The following is a 23859-nucleotide window of genomic DNA, read 5'->3' as shown; positions in this document are numbered from 1 at the left end:
GCGACGCAGGAGTGACGTCACATGCGCTGCGTGCAGTCATGCGTTCACGGTACACACTGAAGCCTTACAAAACGTACCATAGAAAACCACGATTTCTAGTAAAATACTATTCTGTAAAACAATAAAACATTAATATAAAATCTCATTTAAACAGTCGTTAATTTCATGTCTTGTCACTGTATTTAATTTTAGTGACAGCAGTGGCTAATACGAGGTTATTACAGTTATATTGAGGTAAAAGTGTAGCAGCTACAGAAACTATGGTCAATATCAAGGGAACTACAGCCTGGAGGGCATTATTTGTTTCCATGTGTTTGTGGATTTCACTTTCATTTACCAAAAACTGAGCGGGATTTTTAAAATAATCTGGAAATCAATGGCATGATATTGGGCAACGCCAAACACAATTAAAGGAATATTCCGGGTTCAGTACAAGTTTAGTTCAATCTACAGCATTTGTGACATAATGTTTATTATCACAAAAATGAATTTCGATTGTCCCTCCTTTTCTTTAAAAAAGCACAAATGTGTGTTCCAGTGAGACACTTCCAATGGAAGTCAATGGGGTCAATCCATAAACATTAAAATACTGTTTCAAAAGTATAGACACAAGATATAAACAATATGTGTGTTAACATGATTACAATGTTGTTGCCATTAACGTAATGCCTTAAACCTTAAAAGAATGGTAAGAACTGTTATTTAAACAACTTTACAGCTCAAATAATACATGAGTTTCAACAGAAGAATTAATGTAAGTGCTTTTATAAAATTATAATCTTCATATTTCTGCCTTTAAACCTCCAAAAATGTACCCCATTGACTTCCATTGTAAGTGTCTCACTGAACACAGATTTGTGCTTTTATTAAAGAAAAGGAGGGACGAAACGAAATACATTTTTGTGGTAATCAATATTATTCCACAAATGCTGCTGATTGAGCTTAACTTGTATTGAACCCGGAATATTCCTTTAATGGTGACATTTTTGTATTATTATTATGTTTTTATGTATCATTGACATTTTTAATTACTTGCCAGTTTATATAATATTGGCCAATGACTGTAATTATTTTTTGTGGTCTGCTGCAGCACTAACTTATTCATGTGTAATTTTACTGTGGTAAGCATGTTTTTTTACAATGATATTTTCAGAGTTCACACCCTAATGTACTTATTGTTTTACCTGGTTACAAACAAAACTATTCCAACTGGAGTTTTGCAAGTGACGGTCTTACAGAGTTCACATTGTTTGAATAAAGCATTGGTGCATCTCATTATTTGTGTTCCCAGTGACATTTGCAGTGCTTTGGTATTTTATATACTGAAGTTTTGTTTCTGTTTTGAAATAAACATACTACAGTTTAAAGCCTCACAGGACAAGAGTCTTTATGTAAAACAACTGAATATCTCATACAGTCTCGTCTTATACTAAATTGTACATTTTTCTTCTGTTTTGCAGGAGGAAGCTGGTCTTGATCCACATGTGTGTGAATGCAATAGAGAAGTGGCTGCTGGAAGAGTCTTTAATGAGCAGAAATGAGCTGCTTCACTGATCTTACATTTACACATCCTTCATCTGGTTCCTGTGGACGTTTGTTGCAGCTGACAGACAAACATGGCAAAGAAAGACTATCTGGTCGACGCAGCTCAACAGATTCGAATGGCACTGGACAGAGAAATCAACGAGGATTATGAAGCTGCATTCAGCTACTACAAGAATGGAGTGGATCTGCTGCTAAACGGAGTTCAAGGTATAGTGTCATTAGCATTTATTTTCATTGGTCAAATATGTCTTCCAGGTGTATGGCTGCCATAAATACAAATAAATCAAATAAATTTAAAAAAATGAAAACCATTTCAACATTTCAATATTTTTTGTGTGAATATGATTTCTATACATTTTTCAAAAATTATGACTGTCCCTCAGTTGTGGCATCATTTCTATCACACCAAACAGTTTTGCCCCAAATAAAGGTTTTTCAAAAGTTAAACAAAGAAACAAAGAAAAAATCAAGGGAAATATCACTTTTTACTGGCCGTCAATTCCAATCAAGCTGAAATTTTGCCAAATTATGCAAAAAGTGTGAAAATATAATTTAATTTGATTAAAATGTTAGCTATGAAATTATCCTTCGCAAGACAAAAGAATCTTTCCATCAGCATCATTTCCAGCACAGAATTCTGTTAAACACTATACAGAATTTGAGATGTGCTGGAAATGAATTTTCATGACTTGAATGACATAAATCTCCTGTGTATGAACACACACTGATGAACACTGTTAGTAGACAAATAATAATAATAAAAAATGATCAGATATTTTTCTTAATTTTATCAAATATCTGGCACATATCAGTACTTGTTGTATGTGTGTTCAGTAAAACAGCTAAATCACTTGTGAGATTAGATTTTTTTGACATCTGATTTGGGCCACTTTCAAATGTGGTTTTCAAATATGTATCTGACTTACATCTAAGCACTTGCATCCAATTCTCAACATAATTCTGAATTCTGAGAACTAGGATTTATAATAATGTAATATATTTTAGGTCAAAATACAAACTGTAATAAAACCTTAGAACAAGCTTATTTCTGTAATGTGGTTGCCACATTGCTCATGTGATTATACAGTTTATGTACAGATAAATTAATGATGTGTATGACTTTCTTTCTTCTGCTGAACACAAATGAAGATTTTTAGAAGAATTTTTCAGCTCTGTAGGTTCATACAATGCAAGTAAATGGATACTAAAATTTTGAAGCTCCAAAAAGCACATAAAGTCATTTTAAAAGTAATCCGTAAAACTCAAGTGGTTTAGTCCAGAAGCGATATGATAAGTGTGGTGAGAAACAGATCAATATTTAAGCCATAAATACTATAAATTCTTCTCCCTGCCCAGTAGGTGGCGGTATACATGAAGAATGTGAATCGCCAAAAACAAAAGAAGAAGAATGTGAAAGTAAAAGTGAAGATTTATAGTACAAAATGACTTAGATATTGATCTGTTTATCACCCACACATATCATATCACTTCTGAACACATGGATTTAACCACTGAAGACTTATGGATTACTTTTATGCTGCCTTTATGTGATTTTTGGAGCTTCAAAGTTTTGGACCCTGTTGACTTGAATTGTATGGACCAACAGAGCTGAAATATTCTTCTAAAAATCTTCATTTGTGTTCAGCAGAAGATAGAAAGTCATACACATCTGGGATGGCATGAGGGTGAGTAAATGATGAGAGAATTTTCATTTTTGGGTGAACTATCCCTTTAAGACTCCCCACTATAAGAATTGCACTGCCTACTATCATTAGCTGGTTGTTTGATCACAAAGAACAAAAACATACTATGAATTAAAATCTGACACAGGACTTCCATGGACGAACATTAGAAAAAAGCAAAATAATGTCTGATGTTTTGGGTCAAGTAATGTCTCCTCACTGTGTCTTTCAGTGGATCCAAACAAGGAGAGACGTGAGGCCGTGAAGCGGAAGACCACTCAATATCTGAAGAGAGCCGAGGAAATTTTCATATCTTACTTACAGGACAACATCACTAAAGGATCCGCTCACTTAGGAGTAGGTGACACGTGTGCATTATAATAATATATAAGCATAATGTAACGCTGCGTCCTAAACAGGCGTGATGCAATAACTTTCCAGAATCAAGTAATTTGTCTGTTCTCACTGAACCCAAAACTGCTACACAACATGACACAATCACAGTCAATAAGAACATTGTTGATTTTTAATATACAGTTATTTGGATCAAGACTTTGGACCAATGAGATTTCTCTGTGGGCAGGGCTTCCCAGCGTAGTGCCACAGAAGTAGAACACAGTGAAAATAAAATGTCCTGTCACTCGTCACGGTTGCAGGTGGTCAGGATAATACTCAAGGGCTTTAATCGCTTTTGGCTTTATTGTGTTGCATCCGAGCCAGATCTCATGAAAATTACGTGACTGTGGCGTAATTTTTGTGAAATGATAATATGATAATATGTGGTTCATTACACGCATTGCGGCAGTTGCGAGGTGAAATGTCCACTGTGTGGCGCTAAAAACAAGTTCCAAAACAGATGAGGTTTTTAATTTGAATGCTCTACCGAGTTTTAAATCAAAACCGACCTCCCTACCTTAAACCTTAATCCTAACCGATAGTGTCGGAAAAGGCAAATATGAGATTAAAAAGCACAACTGCTGTAACTAAAATTATTTTCGGCTCACATGTCGACTCGTGTGCTCTTCAGGACTCATACCCCACTCCTTTACATCACAATTGCAATGCTCTATCAATCAAGCTACCGCACAATTTGATCACACTCAAACAAGCTTGTAAATGTAGTTGATTATGTAATGCAAACGTTTATACATATAAATGATGTGATCCAAAGTGCATTTGAACAGCGGTGAAACACTTTCTTATGATGTGTTACATTCATACGAGCAGACAGAGAAGTAAGTTTGAAGTAAGTTTGGAGCAGAAGAAATAGAAATAAACCTTGTGTAAATTGTCAGCTTTACGCTAAGCTAAAATGCTATTTCTAGCCATTTTACATGCACGTTACCAGACACGATCATATTTTTTTATCAAGAAAATTCACATTGGATCATAATTTCTTTTTTCTAGTAAGACCTTTGATATCAGTGCAAAGGTCATATTCTTGATAATTGTTTTATTTTTTTCCTGTAAAAATATCAAAAAAATCCTTAAAACAAGATCAATTTGATTTATCTTGTTTTAGAAACAACACTGCATAAGATATTTAGGTTCCCTATCTGTCATTCACTCGACGTTGTGTCGATGTAGTGACACTAGGGGTCACTCTTGGGAGCTGGTCTTTGATAAAAGGCCAATGAAAATTGGCGAGTGGTATTTGCATGCCACTCCCCCGGACATACGGGTATAAAAGGAGCTGGTATGCAACCACTCATTCAGATTTTCTCTTCGGAGCCGAACGGTCGATGCTCACTGAGCTGAATTCCCACGGCTGTTCATTCACCTCTGCTGGATCTGATGGCGCATTTCAGCGGCTTCTCCCCCCTCTGCACTGGTGCACTGCAGAGAATGCCCCTGGCCGCTTTGGCAGAAATAAAAGAGTATATTCAAAAAAAGAGTATATTTCTCTAAAAGAGTGGCACACATGGAACGTCTTTTTAAAGATGCGTCTTTCTAAAGATGCCTTTCCGTTTGTGTGTTATTCCTGGTTGCGGTCGTTATTTCTCGCCTTCTGACGGTCACGATCGCTGTCTTTCGTGTCTGGGCGCTGCCCACAAGGAGACAGCGTTCGTGGATGGGTCACATACTCACTGCGAGAACATGTCCATGGCAACGATGCGGTCGCGGCTTGCCTTCGTAAGAAAGCAAGCCACTCCAGCGGCTCCCCGCCTCTGTCCTTCTACCCACGGGTATGAGGCCAGCACGGCTAGTACTTGGGGTGATTTGGGGACCCCAATGGGACCACCTCCGCTGGGTATCCCCCCACGGACCTCCCATTCCCCAGCACGCTCGTCTGCCCCGATCGGGCTTCTGGATGAGTCCGCCGTCTTGTCTCACGGCGAGTTCGACCTCTTATTTGGAGCCCGTGAAGGTGATAAGCTCGCGAACGCAGCATCGGAGAGCGGGCTGGTAGCCCATGCAACGTATATCTTCCACTAATTTGTTTCCCTGTTGGTAAACTGTGTCTTCCTTGGGCAGAGGCCCCTCTGCCCCAGTCAGCATGCTTGTAGAAACTCCTCCCCCGTAGGGTAGGACCTACCATGGGACTTCTCCACATGACATACTTCCGACAAAGCTCGGTAAGACCATGTGACATATTTCCACTCAAATACCCCCCCCCCCCTCTGGGTGGGGTGTGGTCTCCGCAGTGTCTTCCCCTTGGGAGGGACACCCCTCCGACGTAGACCTGGTGGCCCCAGTCGGTTAACTCTTTTTTTTTGGGGAGAGGAAAAAAAAAAGAGAGGATAAGAGGCCACGACTGGGCTAGCCTGTCTCTATCTTTTGGGCATTCGACTTGTCCCTGAAGGGCCGTTCGACACTCATAACAGCGTTGGGGGAGGTTACGTGTCGGCCTGGGGTGCTGGCTACGAGGCACACAGTGGTCTGCCCGTCACACACCGCCAGTTCACGTAACACAGTTCAGCCAGTTGTGGCGTTTCGTATAGGGACCCTTAGTGTCACTACATCGACACAACGTCGAGTGAGTGACAGATAGGGAACATCCTGGTTACTTGTGTAACCTCCGTTCCCTGATGGAGGGAACGAGACGTTGTGTCCCTCCTGCCACAATGCTGAACTACCTGCTAAAATGGCCGGGACCTTGTCTCAGCTCCTCAGCACAAAACCTGAATGAGTGGTTGCATACCAGCTCCTTTTATACCCGTATGTTCGGGGGAGTGGTATGCAAATACCACTCGCCAATTTTCATTGGCCTTTTATCAAGACCAGAGGTGTTTCGGGCTCCCAAGGGTGACCCCTAGTGTCACTACCTCGACACAACGTCTCGTTCCCTCCATCAGGGAACGGAGGTTATGCAAGTAACCAGGACATTTTTCAAAGAATGTATTTGTAACATGTGTATTTTGTCTTACTGTACTGGCAGAGTTTTTATAGTCAAAACAAGTGAAAAAAATCTACCAGTGCTGAAGAAATAATCCAAAGTATTTAGAATACATTACTGACCTTGAGTAATCTAACGGAATACATTACAAATGACATTTTACAGCATGTATTCTGTAATCTGTAGTGGAATACATTTAAAAAGTAACCCTCCCAACTCTGGCTACAGTATACGTGTTTAGATGTCAAAAGTAAGTGTTTATGAACTGATAATCTGCCGTTTTACTCGTGATTTGTGTGAATGAGAATAAAAGTCTTTGTTGTTATAGCGCCTCTAATGTTCATTTCACCAGGAAACTGATGCCATCCGGACAATAAGCCACGTAAAAATCATTTTGCAAATATGTAGGTATAGTAATGTGATTCTAAGAGACCATGTTGGTCTGTGTATTGTTAATTTTATAAATGTTTGCCACATTCTACTATTACAGCATATTTTTGTTTGCAAATGTTTCTGCCCTCATTAAAAGTCCTTTACAACAGTTTCCCTACTAACAATACTACACCTGACTGGCCAAAATCTGCATTTTTTATTTTATATCAAAACAAATCGAAACCCTTTTATTAGTCGTACTGATTGTAAGTGTAGTTGCACTAAGAACAGGGCAAACGAAAGGTTTTTGGAGTTTTTAGCCCTTCTGAAAAATACATTTGTATCTAAAAAAAGAAAAGCTGGTTTCCTGGTTTTTGCTGGTCTCATAGCACACACAGTACAGTGCACAGTACACCGCAAAAAAAAAAAAAAAATAATAATAATTATATATATATATATATATATATATATATATATATATATATAAATATATATATATACTGTACGTATATACTGTATACCATATAGTACTCTGCAAAAGTTTTAGGCACTTTAGAAAAATGTGAACAGCACCAGTTCTCCGAGATACACCTGGACACAATTTTTCTTGGCTGTTGGCAGAAATGCTGTTTCAAACTTGTTGGAGAATTCACCACAGTTCTTCTATCTTCTTATTCTGTCTCTTCATGTAATCCCAGACGGGCTCAATGATGTTCAGATCCGAGCTCTGTGGGGTCACACCATCTGTTGTAGGGCTCCTTGTTCTTCTGTTTGCAAAGAGAATGTTGAAATCTAAAACTGATATTTTCTACTGATACAGTAAAAGCAGAATATACAGAATAACCATCTTAAGACAAATGTTTTTGTGACAGACTAAGACTTTTGCATAGTACTGTATATACAGGTGCATCTCAATAAATTAGAATGTTGTGGAAAAGTTCATTTAATTCAGTAATTCAACTCAAATTGTGAAACTCGTGTATTAAATAAATTCAGTGCACACAGACTGAAGTAGTTTAAGTCTTTGGTTCTTTTAACTGTGATGATTTTGGCTCACATTTAACAAAAACCCACCAATTCACTATCTCAAAAAATTAGAATACATCATAAGACCAATAAAAAAAACATTTTTAGTGAATTGTTGGCCTTCTGGAAAGTATGTTCATTTACTGTATATGTACTCAATACTTGGTAGGGGCCCCTTTTGCTTTAATTACTGCCTCAATTCGGCGTGGCATGGAGGTGATCAGTTTGTGGCACTGCTGAGGTGGTATGGAAGCGCAGGTTTCTTTGACAGTGGCCTTCAGCTCATCTGCATTTTTTGGTCTCTTGTTTCTCATTTTCCTCTTGCCAATACCCCATAGATTCTCTATGGGGTTCAGGTCTGGTGAGTTTGCTGGCCAGTCAAGCACACCAACACCATGGTCATTTAACCAACTTTTGGTGCTTTTGGCAGTGTGGGCAAGTGCCAAATCCTGCTGGAAAATGAAATCAGCATCTTTAAAAAGCTGGTCAGCAGAAGGAAGCATGAAGTGCTCCAAAATTTCTTGGTAAACGGGTGCAGTGACTTTGGTTTTCAAAAAACACAATGGACCAACACCAGCAGATGACATTGCACCCCAAATCATCACAGACTGTGGAAACTTAACACTGGACTTCAAGCAACTTGGGCTATGAGCTTCTCCACCCTTCCTCCAGACTCTAGGACCTTGGTTTCCAAATGAAATACAAAACCTGCTCTCATCTGAAAAGAGGACTTTGGACCACTGGGCAACAGTCCAGTTCTTCTTCTCCTTAGCCCAGGTAAGACGCCTCTGACGTTGTCTGTGGTTCAGGAGTGGCTTAACAAGAGGAATACGACAACTGTAGCCAAATTCCTTGACATGTCTGTGTGTGGTGGCTCTTGATGCCTTAACCCCAGCCTCAATCCATTCCTTGTGAAGTTCACCCAAATTCTTGAATCGATTTTGCTTGACAATCCTCATAAGGCTGCGGTTCTCTCGGTTGGTTGTGCATCTTTTTCTTCCACACTTTTTCCTTCCACTCAACTTTCTGTTAACATGCTTGGATACAGCACTCTGTGAACAGCCAGCTTCTTTGGCAATGAATGTTTGTGGCTTACCCTCCAAGCGAAGGGTGTCAGTGATTGTCTTCTGGACAAATGTCAGATCAGCAGTCTTCCCCATGATTGTGTAGCCTAGTGAACCAAACTGAGAGACCATTTTGAAGGCTCAGGAAACTTTTGCAGGTGTTTTGAGTTGATTAGCTGATTGGCATGTCACCATATTCTAATTTTTTGAGATAGTGAATTGGTGGGTTTTTGTTAAATGTGAGCCAAAATCATCACAATTAAAAGAACCAAAGACTTAAACTACTTCAGTCTGTGTGCATTGAATTTATTTAATACACAAGTTTCACAATTTGAGTTGAATTACTGAAATAAATGAACTTTTCCACGACATTCTAATTTATTGAGATGCACCTGTATATATATATATATATATATATATATATATATATATATATATATATACTATAGTTTTTTCTTGTTATAAGCATACACGTTAGGAATGTCATTTTGCTTATCAAGTAAATGTATCATGTTTTAAGGATGTTTAGATATTTTTACTGGAAAACAAAACAAAAATACTAAAGCAGAACTGGTTCCAGCTGTCTATAGTGTCCTTCATTCTCTTAACAGAGGCAAGAAGAACCAAATGTCTGTGTTCTACATTACTGGAAGCTCTCATGTTGTGTTATTATAATCTTGCTTTATGTTGTATAATCCCCCAGTTGTGTGTTTCCTAATGAAAGTCTCACAGAGTTTTGTTGTAGAGAATAGTCTCAGCGTGCCCATGGACCGCTCCATTCACTGTCCGTCTGATGTATATTGCACACTAAAGATATCCAAGAGACCCACAAATACAACTGTATATTCGGCTTTGTTGTCTGAGACTATGTCAGATGTAACACAAAGACAAAATCCATTTATTTATTGTTTTTTTCTGATTGACAGGGTTACAGCAGTTTACGGTTTCGGTCGATCAGACACCTCAGCTCACCGGTGGAGAATCTGGCCATGTGCAGAGTAACTCGAATTATTGATAAGGTATGTGTGAAATATGTGCTCTTCGGTAAGCCCTTCATGACAACTCAGTCAATGTTCTATATATGAGGTGAAAGTGAAAGTCACTAATTTTCTATAAAATGGAAGTGAATCTAGCTCAGATTTTAGGCATCAAAAATAAATGTGTGTTTTTGTGTGTTTCCACAGGTGCTGATGGTGGAAAGTTTAATAAGCAAGGAGACATTTATCGTTAAGGTAGACATTTTAAACAGAAGCTCAGTGGTTTGCAGCTGGTTTTGCTTCAGGACCCAGATTTTATATTGGCGTCAAGTGGCGACATAACACAGTACCAAAACTGTAACCCATATTTAAAGTACTCTGGGCTGTATATTCTTTCACCTTGTGTAGTTTTGTTGATGGTTTTTGAGGGTGAGGGCATGTCATATGACCTTTCCATGTTAGCATCTGTCTGATTTTACATGCTTTTACCAAGTGACGGATGAATGTAGATGTGCCAAAATAATGTAGAGTTTGATTGGATACACTGCTTTTGACATAAACAACAAAAAAAAATGTGTAGCATTTTCTCATCCATTTAAAAGTTGATAGGTGTAGGGCTGTCACGATTATGAAATTTGGCTGACGATGAATTGTCATATCAATAATTGTTCATTGATTGCTTGTTTAAGGGCACTTTTTTTATGACTGAGATGATTATTTGTCATACTTTTTAAGGTGTATGTGTGCTTAATACACATACACCATAAGAAGTCATTTATGGATATTTAACTTTAAACCATATAATAAAATAGGGATATATTATTCCTTTAAGGCTTTAAAAACTTACTAAATATTGGAACATGAGTAAAATGAAATGAATATTTTACATACCAAAATATTTCCAAATACTTGAAATATGTCTCTTTCTCTGGTCAACTTTAGTTTTGGTCCACTTTACATTTACACTGTTGTTTTTGGAACCCAGTCAACCTGAATATAATCTAATCTAATATAATATAACATAACATAATATATACATATATATATATATATATATATATATATATATATATATATATATATATATATATATATATAATAATATAACATAACATAATATATATATATATATATATATATATATATATATATATATATAATAACATAACATAACATATATATATATATATATGTTATGTTATGTTATATTATATATATATTATGTTATGTTATATATATATATATATATATATATATATATATATATATATATATATATATAATATAACATAACATAATATATATATAATATAATATAACATAACATAACATATATATATATATATATATATATATATATATATATATATATATATATATATATATATATATAATATAACATAACATATATAATATAACAACATAATATATATATATATATATATATATATATATATATATATAACATAACATATAATATATAAAATATATATAATATAACATAATATAACAAATAACATAATATATAATATTCAGGTTGGCTGGGGCCTTTCTGGGGCAAATATTGAGACAATTAATTTAATTAATTCATCAACATGTCATTTAATTATTTCAGTTATCATTTTTAATCGGTTGAGATTAACAGCCCTAATCTAATCCAATCTAATATAATATGATATAATATAATAAAATATAATATAAAATTACACAATACAATATAATATAATATAATATAATAAACCTGCAACGACCAAGAACATTTGCCATTACTTGAAACAGGAGCGCTTTGCATTCACTATCAAAGCCCTTGCTTATTTTTTCATGGGTGTTTGGCATGAACCTGCGCAGACGGCATGCACATCAAAGCACTTCAGCAGTGGTTCATCCTTGCACACTTCTCAGGAGCTGCTTTGAGTGCGGTACATGGTGAGAGTTCATTTGGAGTGCTCACATGATTCAATAACACTGGAAAATGAGACACACAAACGCGCTGTTCGTGAAATTTGTGTATTCGGTTAGTATTCATTTATTTGCGCAGTAAAATGTGATTGTTTGAGATAACAGTGATTATTGTGCATTTCACATTCCAGTCACACTTAGATCAAATAATCACAACACGCTTAGTTAGGTGCAGACCTGTGATCCATATTTGGGTCATGACCCACCAGTTGAGAAGCACTGCCCTGTCTAGTGTCTGTCTGCGACCGCAGTGCTGCTTGAGTACTGTTAGAATCAGGCCAGCTGACTATATCATGCCTCTGGGATACACTCAGCTCTTCTATTATTACTAAGAGTCTGTGTGGACTGATTGTGTTTAAAGCTCTTGTGAAGTTCTGAGTCAAACTTGTCTCAGGTTACTGTAACCAGACACTCAACATACTAGAATCAGCCGAGGACTAGAGCTACTAGATATTACATGTCTAGATATTAGACAATAGAGGCAAAACAATAAAAACAAGTAATTCTACATACAGTACATATAAATGACCTAATAGTAATTAGTGGGGACACTCTTTGCCTTCAGAACAGCCATCTTTGTAGTGCCATCATAGAAGTCCTTAACTGTGTGACAGAGATATTGCAGTGTAGTATAAGTAGAAAACCTTCTGTTTTTGGGGAGTAAAGGTCTAATGTCTAAATTAAATGGTGTTTTGCTGTGGTAATTGTTGATAATGTCCCATTTAAGGGTGGTGCCCCTACCACCACACTGTTTGTACCATTTGGTGCAACTTGGCCATATATTTGTTGGCAGACAATACAGAGCAATTATCTGACAAACTGGTGGATCTCTTACAATATTATGGATCTCTCACAATGTTTAACCATTGAAGACAAATGGATTGCACGAAATTCAATTCAGTCACTTTTGTCATTGTAATTTTGTACTCTTTATTTTAAATATGCTATGAAGTGATTAGCTCAGTTGGGTATTTTGTACATGTTTGGTATATGCTGTCATTACTTTTAAGGTTGGCACAAGTGAAGCAGGATGAAGTTATTTTCCAGTTTGTCTGATCAATGGATAGACAAATAACATGGACATCATTTTTCATGATTTTAGGTTATAAGTTATATAAATGTATAAGGTAAAGTGTAAATTTTAGGTGCTGTAACTGGTCACCATTTTTAAATACCTTTTAGCAGTTTACTGATATAGTCCAGTGGTTGATTATAAATATAAATGTTAAAATGTAATTGCAGTCTAAACTGCACTGTAAACTGTAAAATTGTGCTTCCTGTTCAGAGTTTACCCAAGTCCAGCTGGGAGAGTCGTGAGAGGTCAACCATCATTCCTCAGGGTGTTCCATTCATGGTAAAGTTGCTGAAGTACTACGTCAGTGAAGACTCTGTGTTCCTACATCTAGAGCATGTTCAGGGTGAGTCAAATCAATTTTAATTCAATTATTTTTATTTGTATAGCATTTTTCATAATGAATATTGCTCCAAACCAGCTTTACAGAGCAACTAATTTAAGTATTTACAGTAGTTGGCTTTCAAATGACAAATTGCTACCAAACATGGCACACAGGTCCCTTAACTGTAGTGCATGGCATTGCAGTAGAACAATCAAGACATTTTCATACATTCAAATAAAAAGTTGTATATGTAACATTAGTTCATGCACTGTGAACTAATAATGAACACTTGCATTTTATTTTTTTAGTAACTAACATTAACTAAGATTGATAAATGCTGTAAAATACTGTTGTTTACATTGTTACTTCATGAGTTCAGCTAATGCATTATCTAATGTTAATGAATGAAACCTTATTGTAAAGTGTTACCAAAAATTCTGTCATCATTACTCGCCTTTATGTTGTTCCAAACCTGTCTGACTTTCTATCTTCCGTGGAACTCAAAAGGAGATGTTAGGGAGAATTTAGTTTCAGTGTCAATTCACTTTTATTTAATGAATAAAAAAAAAAAACAGTGAATAGTGACTGAAACTAACATTCTGCCAAAAATGTAATTTTGTGTTCTTCAGAAGAGAGAAATTCATACAGGCTTGAGGGTGAGTAATGATTTACTGTCTTTCTGCACTGTGTTCTTAATCCCTGTTATGTGTAAATGATGATGATGGAGGCTTTTCTTTTTTTTCTTTTTTACATCCTTTCTTTTGTTTTGTCTCCAGACAAGTAACTTTTTTACTCGGACAAGTGAATGACCAATTTATTGTCTGAAGGACAAACACATTATGTCGAGCCCTGCCTGGTTTAGATGACAGATTCTGAATCTACGCCAACCTATTTACAAATGCCAACATGATTATCAAGCATATCCAAAAGAATGTTATGCTCTATAGGATCAAAATCAGCACTAAGGTGTAATAATAAGATGTCAGGGAATATTGAGTAATGATGTTGTGACCAAATTGAATCTTCTGATGGGAACAATTATTGTTACACACACACTGTTAATTGTAATGGAAATTCTATATTATTTCAACAGTTGCCATGTCTTAAGGTTTTCATTGTAGGGATGGAGATTTTAGTAATTTTGTCTACTTGAGTGCTCAACAGATAAATCTGTAGTCAAAGGGTGTACACATCTGCACTATTTTTTTTTATCATTTTAATAAACACATCTCAAGAACCCTGTGCATGTAAGACAATTTGAACATAAATTATCCCATTGAAATACTGTAAATGCAACAATTTATGCAAAAATGTATTTATGAACAAGTTTGACAGAAATTCATTAAAAAAGACCTCCATGTACAGGACTGATGCAGAATCAAAATAAGTAATTTTATGTTGATCACAAAGCCCCTTTTTGGAATGGTTGCGTATAGATGTTACTGGATTTTGATCATTCTGAAATGTCAAAAAAGTGAAGTCAAGAAATTATGTTTTCATGAACGTCTTCATGATTTCATGATCATTGCTGTCACTTCCGAGTGCTCAAATACTCAGGTGCTCATGCCCATCACTAGTCACTCGATAACTGTAAAAGTGGTACAGCATCTCAAAATGGCATATTGTTCACTGTATGGCAATCAGGTTTGGGTACAGACAACCGGTTCTTGTCTAGAACCAATTTAAAAAAAATACCAGAACGGTATGATTTTCATGACTTTCGATTCCTGAATCTACAGCGTAAAACACACAGTGCTACTAGTGTATTTTAATTCCCGAATTAATGACTCCTATACGCTGGCTTTTTTGAATCTACAGTGCAAAGCATGTTACTGTTGCGTAATGTTATGGAATGTTGTACTTCAGACCTGTGTTACTGACTGCTTGTTTATACTGTACGACAATGTGTAGTTAAAGATACACAAGTTTTGTTGTAATAAGTGGAATTGTATAAAATAATAATGAATGAATGAAACATAAACAAGAAATTTGATAGCATAATTTTTATTTAAAATAGAGTAAGGATAAATTTTTGGATTGCATTTATGCCTCTAAAAAGTCTGCAAACATATCTCTTACAAGAATTGTTTTAAATGTATTTCTGATTTTGTTATATCTGCTGTGTGGAAACTTGAAAGTATCTCATCATTTGGCAACAGACTGTGAATAATAATTGCATATCTTCTTTCCAAATAATTCATCCTTAAAAGTACTAAAAGAATCATTAATATATAATTTAATCATTAAAATTCTTATGATTCCCATCCCTAATGGCAACAACAGAAACCTTCAAGTAATGACTTTGCTTATTACATTTACAAGCAACGCTCCCTCTTTACAGGTGGAAGGCTCTTTTCCAGACTTTGCAGGGTCAGAAGCGAAGAAGTCAGGGAGCATCCCGAGTGCTTCAGTCCCAACCAGCACAAGATCCACCTGAAGAACAGCTACACCCTTCCTGCCTTCAGCCAGGAGAGTTACCTGAATGAGAATTTTGGGATAACAGCACCTCTTGAGAGGCCAGGAAGACCTGCTAATCATTGCATTGAGAACTGCAAAACCTGTTCTTACTGTAAAGATACAGCTTTGTATGCAGCAAGGACAGATTATGGCCTGGCCTCTATCGGTCTTTCCAATGGTCAGTGTCTAAAGTCTTCATCTCAGGATAATGTTCCTCTTCCTGTTCATCCCTGTGTGATCGTGGACACTCGGGATCCTCTTGATGTCACTTCCGACCTTCTAGGAAACGATGTCCGCATTGAGCGGATTGACTCTAGCGTAGATTTGAACAAAGCTTGGAATGCTTTGGAACCTGCTCAAGACCGTAGAATTTGTACTATTCCAGGGTCAAACTCTGACATTCTCTGTTTCAGCATTGCAGCTCAGATCACTCCCGCCACTTTATTTGGTGGAAACACCCAACCGACCCTCTGCAGCACCATTGACGTTCTTCCACAGAGGGTGCGTATAGTTTCGAACACATCACATTTACATCCACAAAGCCAAGCGCAAGATGGCTTTCACCATGAACAGTGTGCCAGTAACTCTAAACCGAGTGGAAATGGACAGCTTTCGCAGTTTGTGGCCGAATTGAGCGTAGAAAATTCTTATCACTGTCCAACTGAATGTAGACCTCAAAAGCAAGAAGGAATCTTGTTAGACTTCACAAAGATGACCTCTCGGGGGAGCTCTGATGATACTGTGAGAGAGGGCATGGACAATTGGGAGTTCCCCAACCCTTTGTTTAAACATACACAGGAGGGCACGATCTTATTCCAATCAGCTCCTAGAATGAACAGTTCCTTTTTGAGTAAGACTAAACTACAAGGCCCTAATGTTGAACAGCTGGTTGAGGTGGACAGCTTGGGCCATCAACCCCTACTGAAGGCCAGAAGCTTCAATGCAGATTCTAAGCGGGGTGGATGGGGACTTCCAGAAGAGGAGGTGCGACTTTGGGGGGCTCAGATCCTGCTGGCCCTGGAGAGTCTTCATGAGCAGGGCATTGTATGCCTGGACCTCAACCCCAGAAACATTCTGCTACGGAGCAGTGGTACGTCTCCTTTATCCTGAAAGTCTTGTAATGACAATTACATTTGCAACATAATGGCAGCATTAATGTTTAATTTATCTTTGGCTGGAAGTTACTTGCATAATCATCTGGTATATAAAAGGAATAATTCATCTAAAGACGCAAACTTTGTCATTGTTTACTCACCCCCATGTCGTTCCAACGCTGTATTATTTCCTTTCTTCTGTGAAACACAGTATGAGAAGTTAGGCTTGAATTTGCATTTTTCCCTCAGTTGTAGCTCTCAAATCACATTCACATTTTGTTCTGTTGGGGGAAACAGCTGGGTCCCCAATATGGATACTGCGGAGTAAAAACTCAGAGTCAGGTTTGCAATCAATTGAGAGAGAGTTTACTGATCGTTCTCTGCAGTTCCAATAAGCATCACAAGTCAATGGGATCCAGTAGTTCAGAAATACAGAAGATGAATGAGAAATAGAAGTACCCATTCAACAACGCTCACAAGCAATTATAGTCATATGCAAATTATATTAGAGGTGTCACAGTATGACACTTTCTAAGATTCTGATAGGTCACTTACTTCCAACAATTTAGCAGGTTACAAATATGGTCTGTTTCCACCTTCGTGCAAACAATAATTTGTTAGCCATAACGTTAATCAAGTTTCCATCATTGGTTTTACAGAACTTATGTGCAGATGTCATGGTTAGCTATCAGTTATGACTACTCCTCTTCCTCTACATCAAGAAGGTACCAAGGAGAGCAATTAAAATCCTTTGAGGTTTTTGTCTATGGCAAAGTCACATGTTAAAGGGCACCATAAACAATCCAAACACTGAATGATTTAGACATTGCTACTTATAGGTGTTATCTCCTCTAGGACTGGAGGCCTTCTCCCTAACCTTGGTGGAATGCAGGGTCTCACCATCTGCGGAAAATTAGGAAAGAGCACAGAGAAAGACAAAGAGCACACAAGGCCTAATATGGCATATAGTCACCTAAAATGACAATAAAATCATACAGAAATTTGATTTTTCAGTTCAATGATTACATGAGGTAGATATGTTGTATGCAATGGTTGCTTTTACGAACCATATAAAAACATGGATAATAATAAGATGATAACTAAACTCTCTCTCTCATTCAATTAATAATGATTGAATTAAAATAGAATCAAATGGTTATAGAATAGTTGATAAATTACAACCCCAATTCCAAAAAAGTTGAGACAGTATGAAAAATGCTAATAAAAACAAAAAAGAGTGATTTGTAAATCATACTCACCCTTTGCTAAATTGAAAACACTACAACTACACATATGATATTTTACCTTGTGAATTTCTTTTTTTTGTTTTTTAAATGTACAGTAATTTCAAATCAGATTATTGCAACATGCTCCACAAAAGTTGAAACGGGCAATTTAAGACTAATAAAAATTTGACGTTTAAAATAACAAGGCAATGTGAAACCGGAGATGTTAAACAGGAGAGGTAATCGTGTCATAGTATACACATAAGGAGCCTCCAAAAACAGCGTAGTCCTTTAAGAGCAAAGATCATTTGAGACTTGTCAATTTACCAACAGATGCTTCAGCAAATAATCCAGCACTTTGAGAACAGTGTTCCCCAAAGACAAATTGGATGGATTTGGAACATTTCACCCTCTATAGTGCACAATATAGTTAAAATATTCAAAGAATCTGGTCAAATCTCGGTGCGTAAAGGGCAAGACGAAAACCATTTCTGAATGCGCGTGATCTCTTATCCCTCAGACGTCACTGTCTTAAAAGTTTGTCATTCATCTGTAATGGATATCATGAACGTGGGCTTGGTATAACTTTATTAAACCTTTGTTAGGCAACACCACTCGCCGCTGCATCCACAGATGCAAGTTAAGACTTTACTATGTAAAGGAGAAGCCATACATCAACACTGTCCAGAAGCACTGCTGACTTCTCTGTGCTCGGTCTCAACTTAGATGAAAAGTAGAACAGTGGAACTGTGTTTTTTGGTCCGAAGAGTCCACATTTAATTTTTTGGGGGAAAAAACAGCTCTCGTGTTCTCCGGGCAAAAGAGGAAAAGGACTATCCAAACTGTTATTAGCGTCAGGTCCAAAACCAGTGTCTGTATGGGCCAGGGGTGTGTTAGTGCCCATGGCATGGGTAACTCGCACATCTGTGAGAACACCATGAATGCAGACAGATATGTACACATTTTGGAGCAGCATATACTGCCATCCAGCACTGTCTTTTCCAGGGACATCCCGGAATTTTCAGCAGGAAAACTTCAAACCACATACTGGCCAAACTACCAGAGAGTGCGGGTGCTAGATTGGCCTGCCTGCAGTCCTGACCATCTCCAATTAAAAATGTGTGGCACATTATTAAGCAAACCATCCGGCAATGAAGACCCCATACAATTGTACAGCTGAAGACCTGCATAATGGATGAATGGGGGAAAATTCCACTTTCTAAACTTAACAAACTTGTGTCTTCAGTGCCTAAATGCTTAATAAGTGTTATTAGAAGAAATGGTGATGTTTCACAGTGGTAAACACTTGACTATCCCAACGTTTTTGAAGTGTGTTGCAATCATCTGATTTGAAATTACTGTACATTTTGAAAAAACAATGAAATTCATCATATAATATTTAGTTGTAGTGCTTTCAATATAGCAAAGGGTGAATATGATTTACAAATTACTCATTTTGCATACTGTCCCAACATTTTTAGAATTGGTAGTATGTAATAATTATAACAGATATATATTTTTGTGAATAAATGCAGTACAATATAAATGCATATTTAGCCGGGCTAAATGAATAATCACTGTTACTGCATTCCTGGCATGGGCCACACCCTCAGTCACCCCTCAGATGACATACATGTTACTTGCATCTTATTGTAAATGGAAAATAGAACATTGATTAATATAATAAGAATAAAGGAGGATGATAAAAGATGAGATATAACTTGTAAGAGAAAAAAGGGAATTTTAAATGGTGTTCAATTAAAAAATGATGATTTTAGACATGTTGGGCCAGGTTTTGATGCCTTAAATGCCAAATGCCATTAGTTCTTAATTCGGCATTTCATTGCAACGCGTTGCACTGCATGCCGCAAATGAGATTTCAGAGCTGCTAAAAGATTAGTGCAGTGGGGAAGATCATCAGTGAACACTGACTTTAAATTTAATTCTTCATACTAAGATATCGTTAGACTTCAGAAGATGTCGAATATAGCACGTAAGTTGTATCGACTACTTTCATGTTACTTTTATGGTTCTTTTTTGTCCTTTTTCGAGCTTGACGATAAACATCACCATCCACTTTCATTGTATGGAAAAGAGCAGTTTGGACATTCTATCTAACATCTCATTTAGTGTTTCAACAAATAAATAAAACAATAGTTTGGAATGGCATGGGGTTGTGTAAATGTTGACAAAATGTTATCAAACTTTTTGGGGAGAACTATTCCTTTAAGTTTCAGTATTGTATAAGTTTGTCAGCGTAATTTGTTAAACATAATGTACACAGGTGAAGTGTGTCTTACATACTTTGGACAGTGGACAGAAGTTCAGCCTGAAATCAGCCCAAAATCAATGGAACAGATGTACTGTGCACCAGGTGAAGCATTTCAAACAGTTCATCTCTATATGGTACAACAGGGCTAAAATACAGTAAATGTGCTTTTTCAATCTTGATACACTTTGCGACCAAAAAAAAAGCAAATATTCCTTAAAGGAATGTTCCGGGTTCAGTACAAGTTAATCTCAATCAACAGCATTTGTGGCATAATGTTGATTACCACAAAAATGAATTTCGACTCGCCCCTTCTTTTCTAAAAATCATTTTTATATTATTTCCTTTCTACTGTGAAACACAAAAAGAGAAGTTAGGCTTGAATTTATATCTTTCCCTCAGTTGTAATAATAACATACACTTCAATTTTAATACACTGCCACTGTACTTACTTAAGCCATACTACATTCTCCTAGGTTGCAATAAAGTGTTTTTATGAATTTGTTTGTACTGATTCGCAACAGAAATCGGCGGTGTGACAAAAGTCACAGAGGCTTGTGATTGGTGGAGTCTTGGAGCTTTATTATATGAGCTGCTTACAGGCATGGTAAACAAAGTTACTCTGTTTCTGCATGTTTAAAATGAATTAAATCAAAAGTAATCCCCAAAAGAATTGAATAAGATGCATTTACTAATTGCCATTGTGTTAGTAATGACATTAAAATTTGTCTTTGTTTTATCATTTATAGAAGCTATTATTATATATTTATTAATTATTATGCTATTGAGGTATTATAGCAGTTTTCTTTAACCCTCAGAGACCCAAGCATTTTCATAATATATATTTTTTATTCTTCTTGAAAGTGTTTTTAGGAAGCCACATATTTTGTTTTGGGGTGAATTTTGGAAAAGCGCTGCAATGCTGGACATTCAGGGGCCGTTTACACGACAATGTTTTCAACTAAAAACGGAAAACTTTTTATGCGTTTTAACTGTTCGTTTACACGACAGCGGCGTTTTGGGGCCTGAAAACGCAAACTTTTGAAAACAGGTTTCAAAGTGCAAGTTTTTGAAAACGATGCCATTATCGTCTCCGTGTAAACATACAAAAATGCAAATTTGTGAAAACGATGACGTCATGCGCACGCGTATTATGTGTTCAGTCTATAGGCATGCGCGCGAGTACTTCAAAACAACGCGCGAGACATTCAAAACTACAATGGTGGACTACAGGACTGTGTTTGTGCTGCTCAAGATTTTGAGTTTATTGACGCTTCTCCAGCAAAGTGCAGATTTAATGCATCATTTACTGTATTCACCGCTCTGTGGAAGAATGCTTATGTGCACAGGCGCGTAGTGTTTCTTTACAAAGTGACATCGCCAACTACTGGCCTGGCATGCATAATACAGCATTTTTAGTCGTTTTCGCGGATCCGTGTGAATAGGGATCATTTTGATAACGTTGTCGTCTGTACGCAAAACTTTTCAAAAACGCAAAGGAAAAACTTTTCCGTTTTTAGTACATCGTTGTCGTGTAAACGTACCCTTAGGGTCACCACTGTTTCTTTAGATAGCAAGTGGCAGTTTCAAATTCACAATGCAATTGAACACACAAAAGCATTTATTAAAAGCAATATGGGTGAATTCATGAACATTTAAGAAATTTGACAATTTAAAACTATTGAGGACAGATATTGATGATATATAATCAAAATAATAAAAATACCCATCTCTATGTAATGTAGTATATTTAATACTGTATATCATGGATGCCATAAAAAAGGATTTTTAATGACAGAACAGCACAGAAAGCAGTTGAAAATCATTTGGAATAGTTTATACATTATTTACTGAATAGGTGCTGTAGAAAAAGTTGGCCGCTAATGCCCAGTGTTGCATTTTTGCTTGTCTCAAATTTATGAAAGTTGATATTTTCGGGGTGTAATCATTTTTCAATCAGTAAACATGTTAGGAATTAAGTAAGAATAAAAAAGTACTACAGGTGAAATAATTACTCGGAAAATTGCTAAATTTGTTCCAAAAGTGTTAGCAGTTGTGTGAACTAGCTGTGATCTTTTTGTGTGACGATTGCAAGCTCTGACACTTAATTTGCAAAAGTTTTTTCCTGCCAAAACTGTTGCTGTGAGACAGTTCAGAGTGTCAGCTATTATGTTTTTATTTTTAACCATATTTAATGAAAACTCATTTAATTGCTTTCAACAAACGCTGCAAATTTGCTGCGCTGGGTCTTTGAGGGTCAAACTAAATTTACTGCTTTAATTATGCAGCATGTGAAACCATCACGTCTTGTTTCTAGAGGAGGTAGTTTGTACAGTTTGTTAATGAGATGGCCGTGGCCTCTGAACTCTGTGTCTCTGCAGCCTCTCTGGCGGTGCCACCCTACAGGTGTTCACCCGCACACGTCGCTACATATTCCAGAATTCCTGAGCACGGCAGCCGCATCCCTTCTCACAGAGGTAACGCTGAATAAAACTGGCATATGTAACCTACTATGTTTTCAATTACATGAACACATCTGTCTTTATTTTCCTGCAGCTTCTCCAGTATGATGCCGGTTATCGTCTGGGATCTGGAGGAGGGGGTGTGAGTGACATCAAGTGTCATCCGTTCTTTAGTAGTGTCCCGTGGCTCACACTCAACAGTTAACTGACGCTTTATAGAGTATTCAAAACACTGACAGTCCCAAAGAACCATGAGATCTCAGAAGGATTGATGGACTCATCATCACATCAGCCACCTGCACTGAAGTCAAATTTCTGGAAAACACATTGAAACTATCACGTTGTCACACACATGTCCTTATACTTCCTTTAGAAATGTACTTACCTGCCCGAGAGCAAGGGAATATAAACACATACATTTTGGGCATTAAAATGTCCACCTGGTGTAATGCAGATGTGCTGGTAAAATGCAATATGACTGAACACCAAAACATTCAGCCATGTGTTTCAAGCATGCAGAACCTCTCCATTTTTTGATGAATTATATTTTGAATGTCATTTATTGAACTTGTGTGACTGCATTTAATAAATCCACTCATTTCTTACTAGTTTTATTTGTTGTCTTCTTATGTAATTGCAGGAAATTAGCTAATTAGCTTGCAGAACACCAGTGACATAAGTGGCAGTTTTGAGGGTTTCACTTTGCTGGTAATCTCCGGGTGCCTGCATGTCTTAATATATTGTACTAATTTATTAATATAGAGATTGTTTTTATTTGTTTAGAAAAGCATTTGTAAAGTTTTCTTTATCACAAAATCACAATGAAATGAACATGGGGATGAATTTAAAATAATTTCACGGCTTTGGTTTGAGTGAATGTTGTCATTTTTACCATGTCCCACCGGTGCTATACACATATATTTAATAAATTAAACAGTGACAGAGTCTCACACACACACACACACACACACACACACACACACACACACACA

At 36.8% G+C, this 23859-nt stretch overlaps 1 protein-coding gene across 2 annotated transcripts in view; it reads left to right on the top strand.

The window, feature by feature from the left end:
* The window catches only part of LOC127410945 (ribosomal protein S6 kinase-like 1), a 23795-nt gene extending 338 nt beyond the window's left edge, over positions 1-23457 (top strand). The window contains exons 2-11 of one of the 2 annotated variants that reach the window (XM_051646226.1): positions 1461-1752; positions 3460-3584; positions 9953-10045; positions 10211-10258; positions 13248-13380; positions 15701-16906; positions 20421-20510; positions 20930-21012; positions 22787-22882; positions 22962-23457. In XM_051646226.1, the coding sequence (XP_051502186.1) occupies positions 1617-1752; positions 3460-3584; positions 9953-10045; positions 10211-10258; positions 13248-13380; positions 15701-16906; positions 20421-20510; positions 20930-21012; positions 22787-22882; positions 22962-23072 (2121 nt within the window). In that variant the 5' untranslated portion in view covers positions 1461-1616 and the 3' untranslated portion in view covers positions 23073-23457. The remainder of the gene's footprint in view (positions 1-1460; positions 1753-3459; positions 3585-9952; positions 10046-10210; positions 10259-13247; positions 13381-15700; positions 16907-20420; positions 20511-20929; positions 21013-22786; positions 22883-22961) is intronic. The other variant, XM_051646227.1, reaches the window with a different exon arrangement.
* The last annotated feature ends 402 nt before the right edge of the window (positions 23458-23859 follow it).

Source organism: Myxocyprinus asiaticus, chromosome 20, assembly GCF_019703515.2.
Source record: "Myxocyprinus asiaticus isolate MX2 ecotype Aquarium Trade chromosome 20, UBuf_Myxa_2, whole genome shotgun sequence".
Lineage (NCBI taxonomy): Eukaryota > Metazoa > Chordata > Actinopteri > Cypriniformes > Catostomidae > Myxocyprinus > Myxocyprinus asiaticus.
The sequence above is the reverse complement of the archived record's forward strand: the minus strand, read 5'-3'. Positions and strand labels throughout refer to the sequence as shown.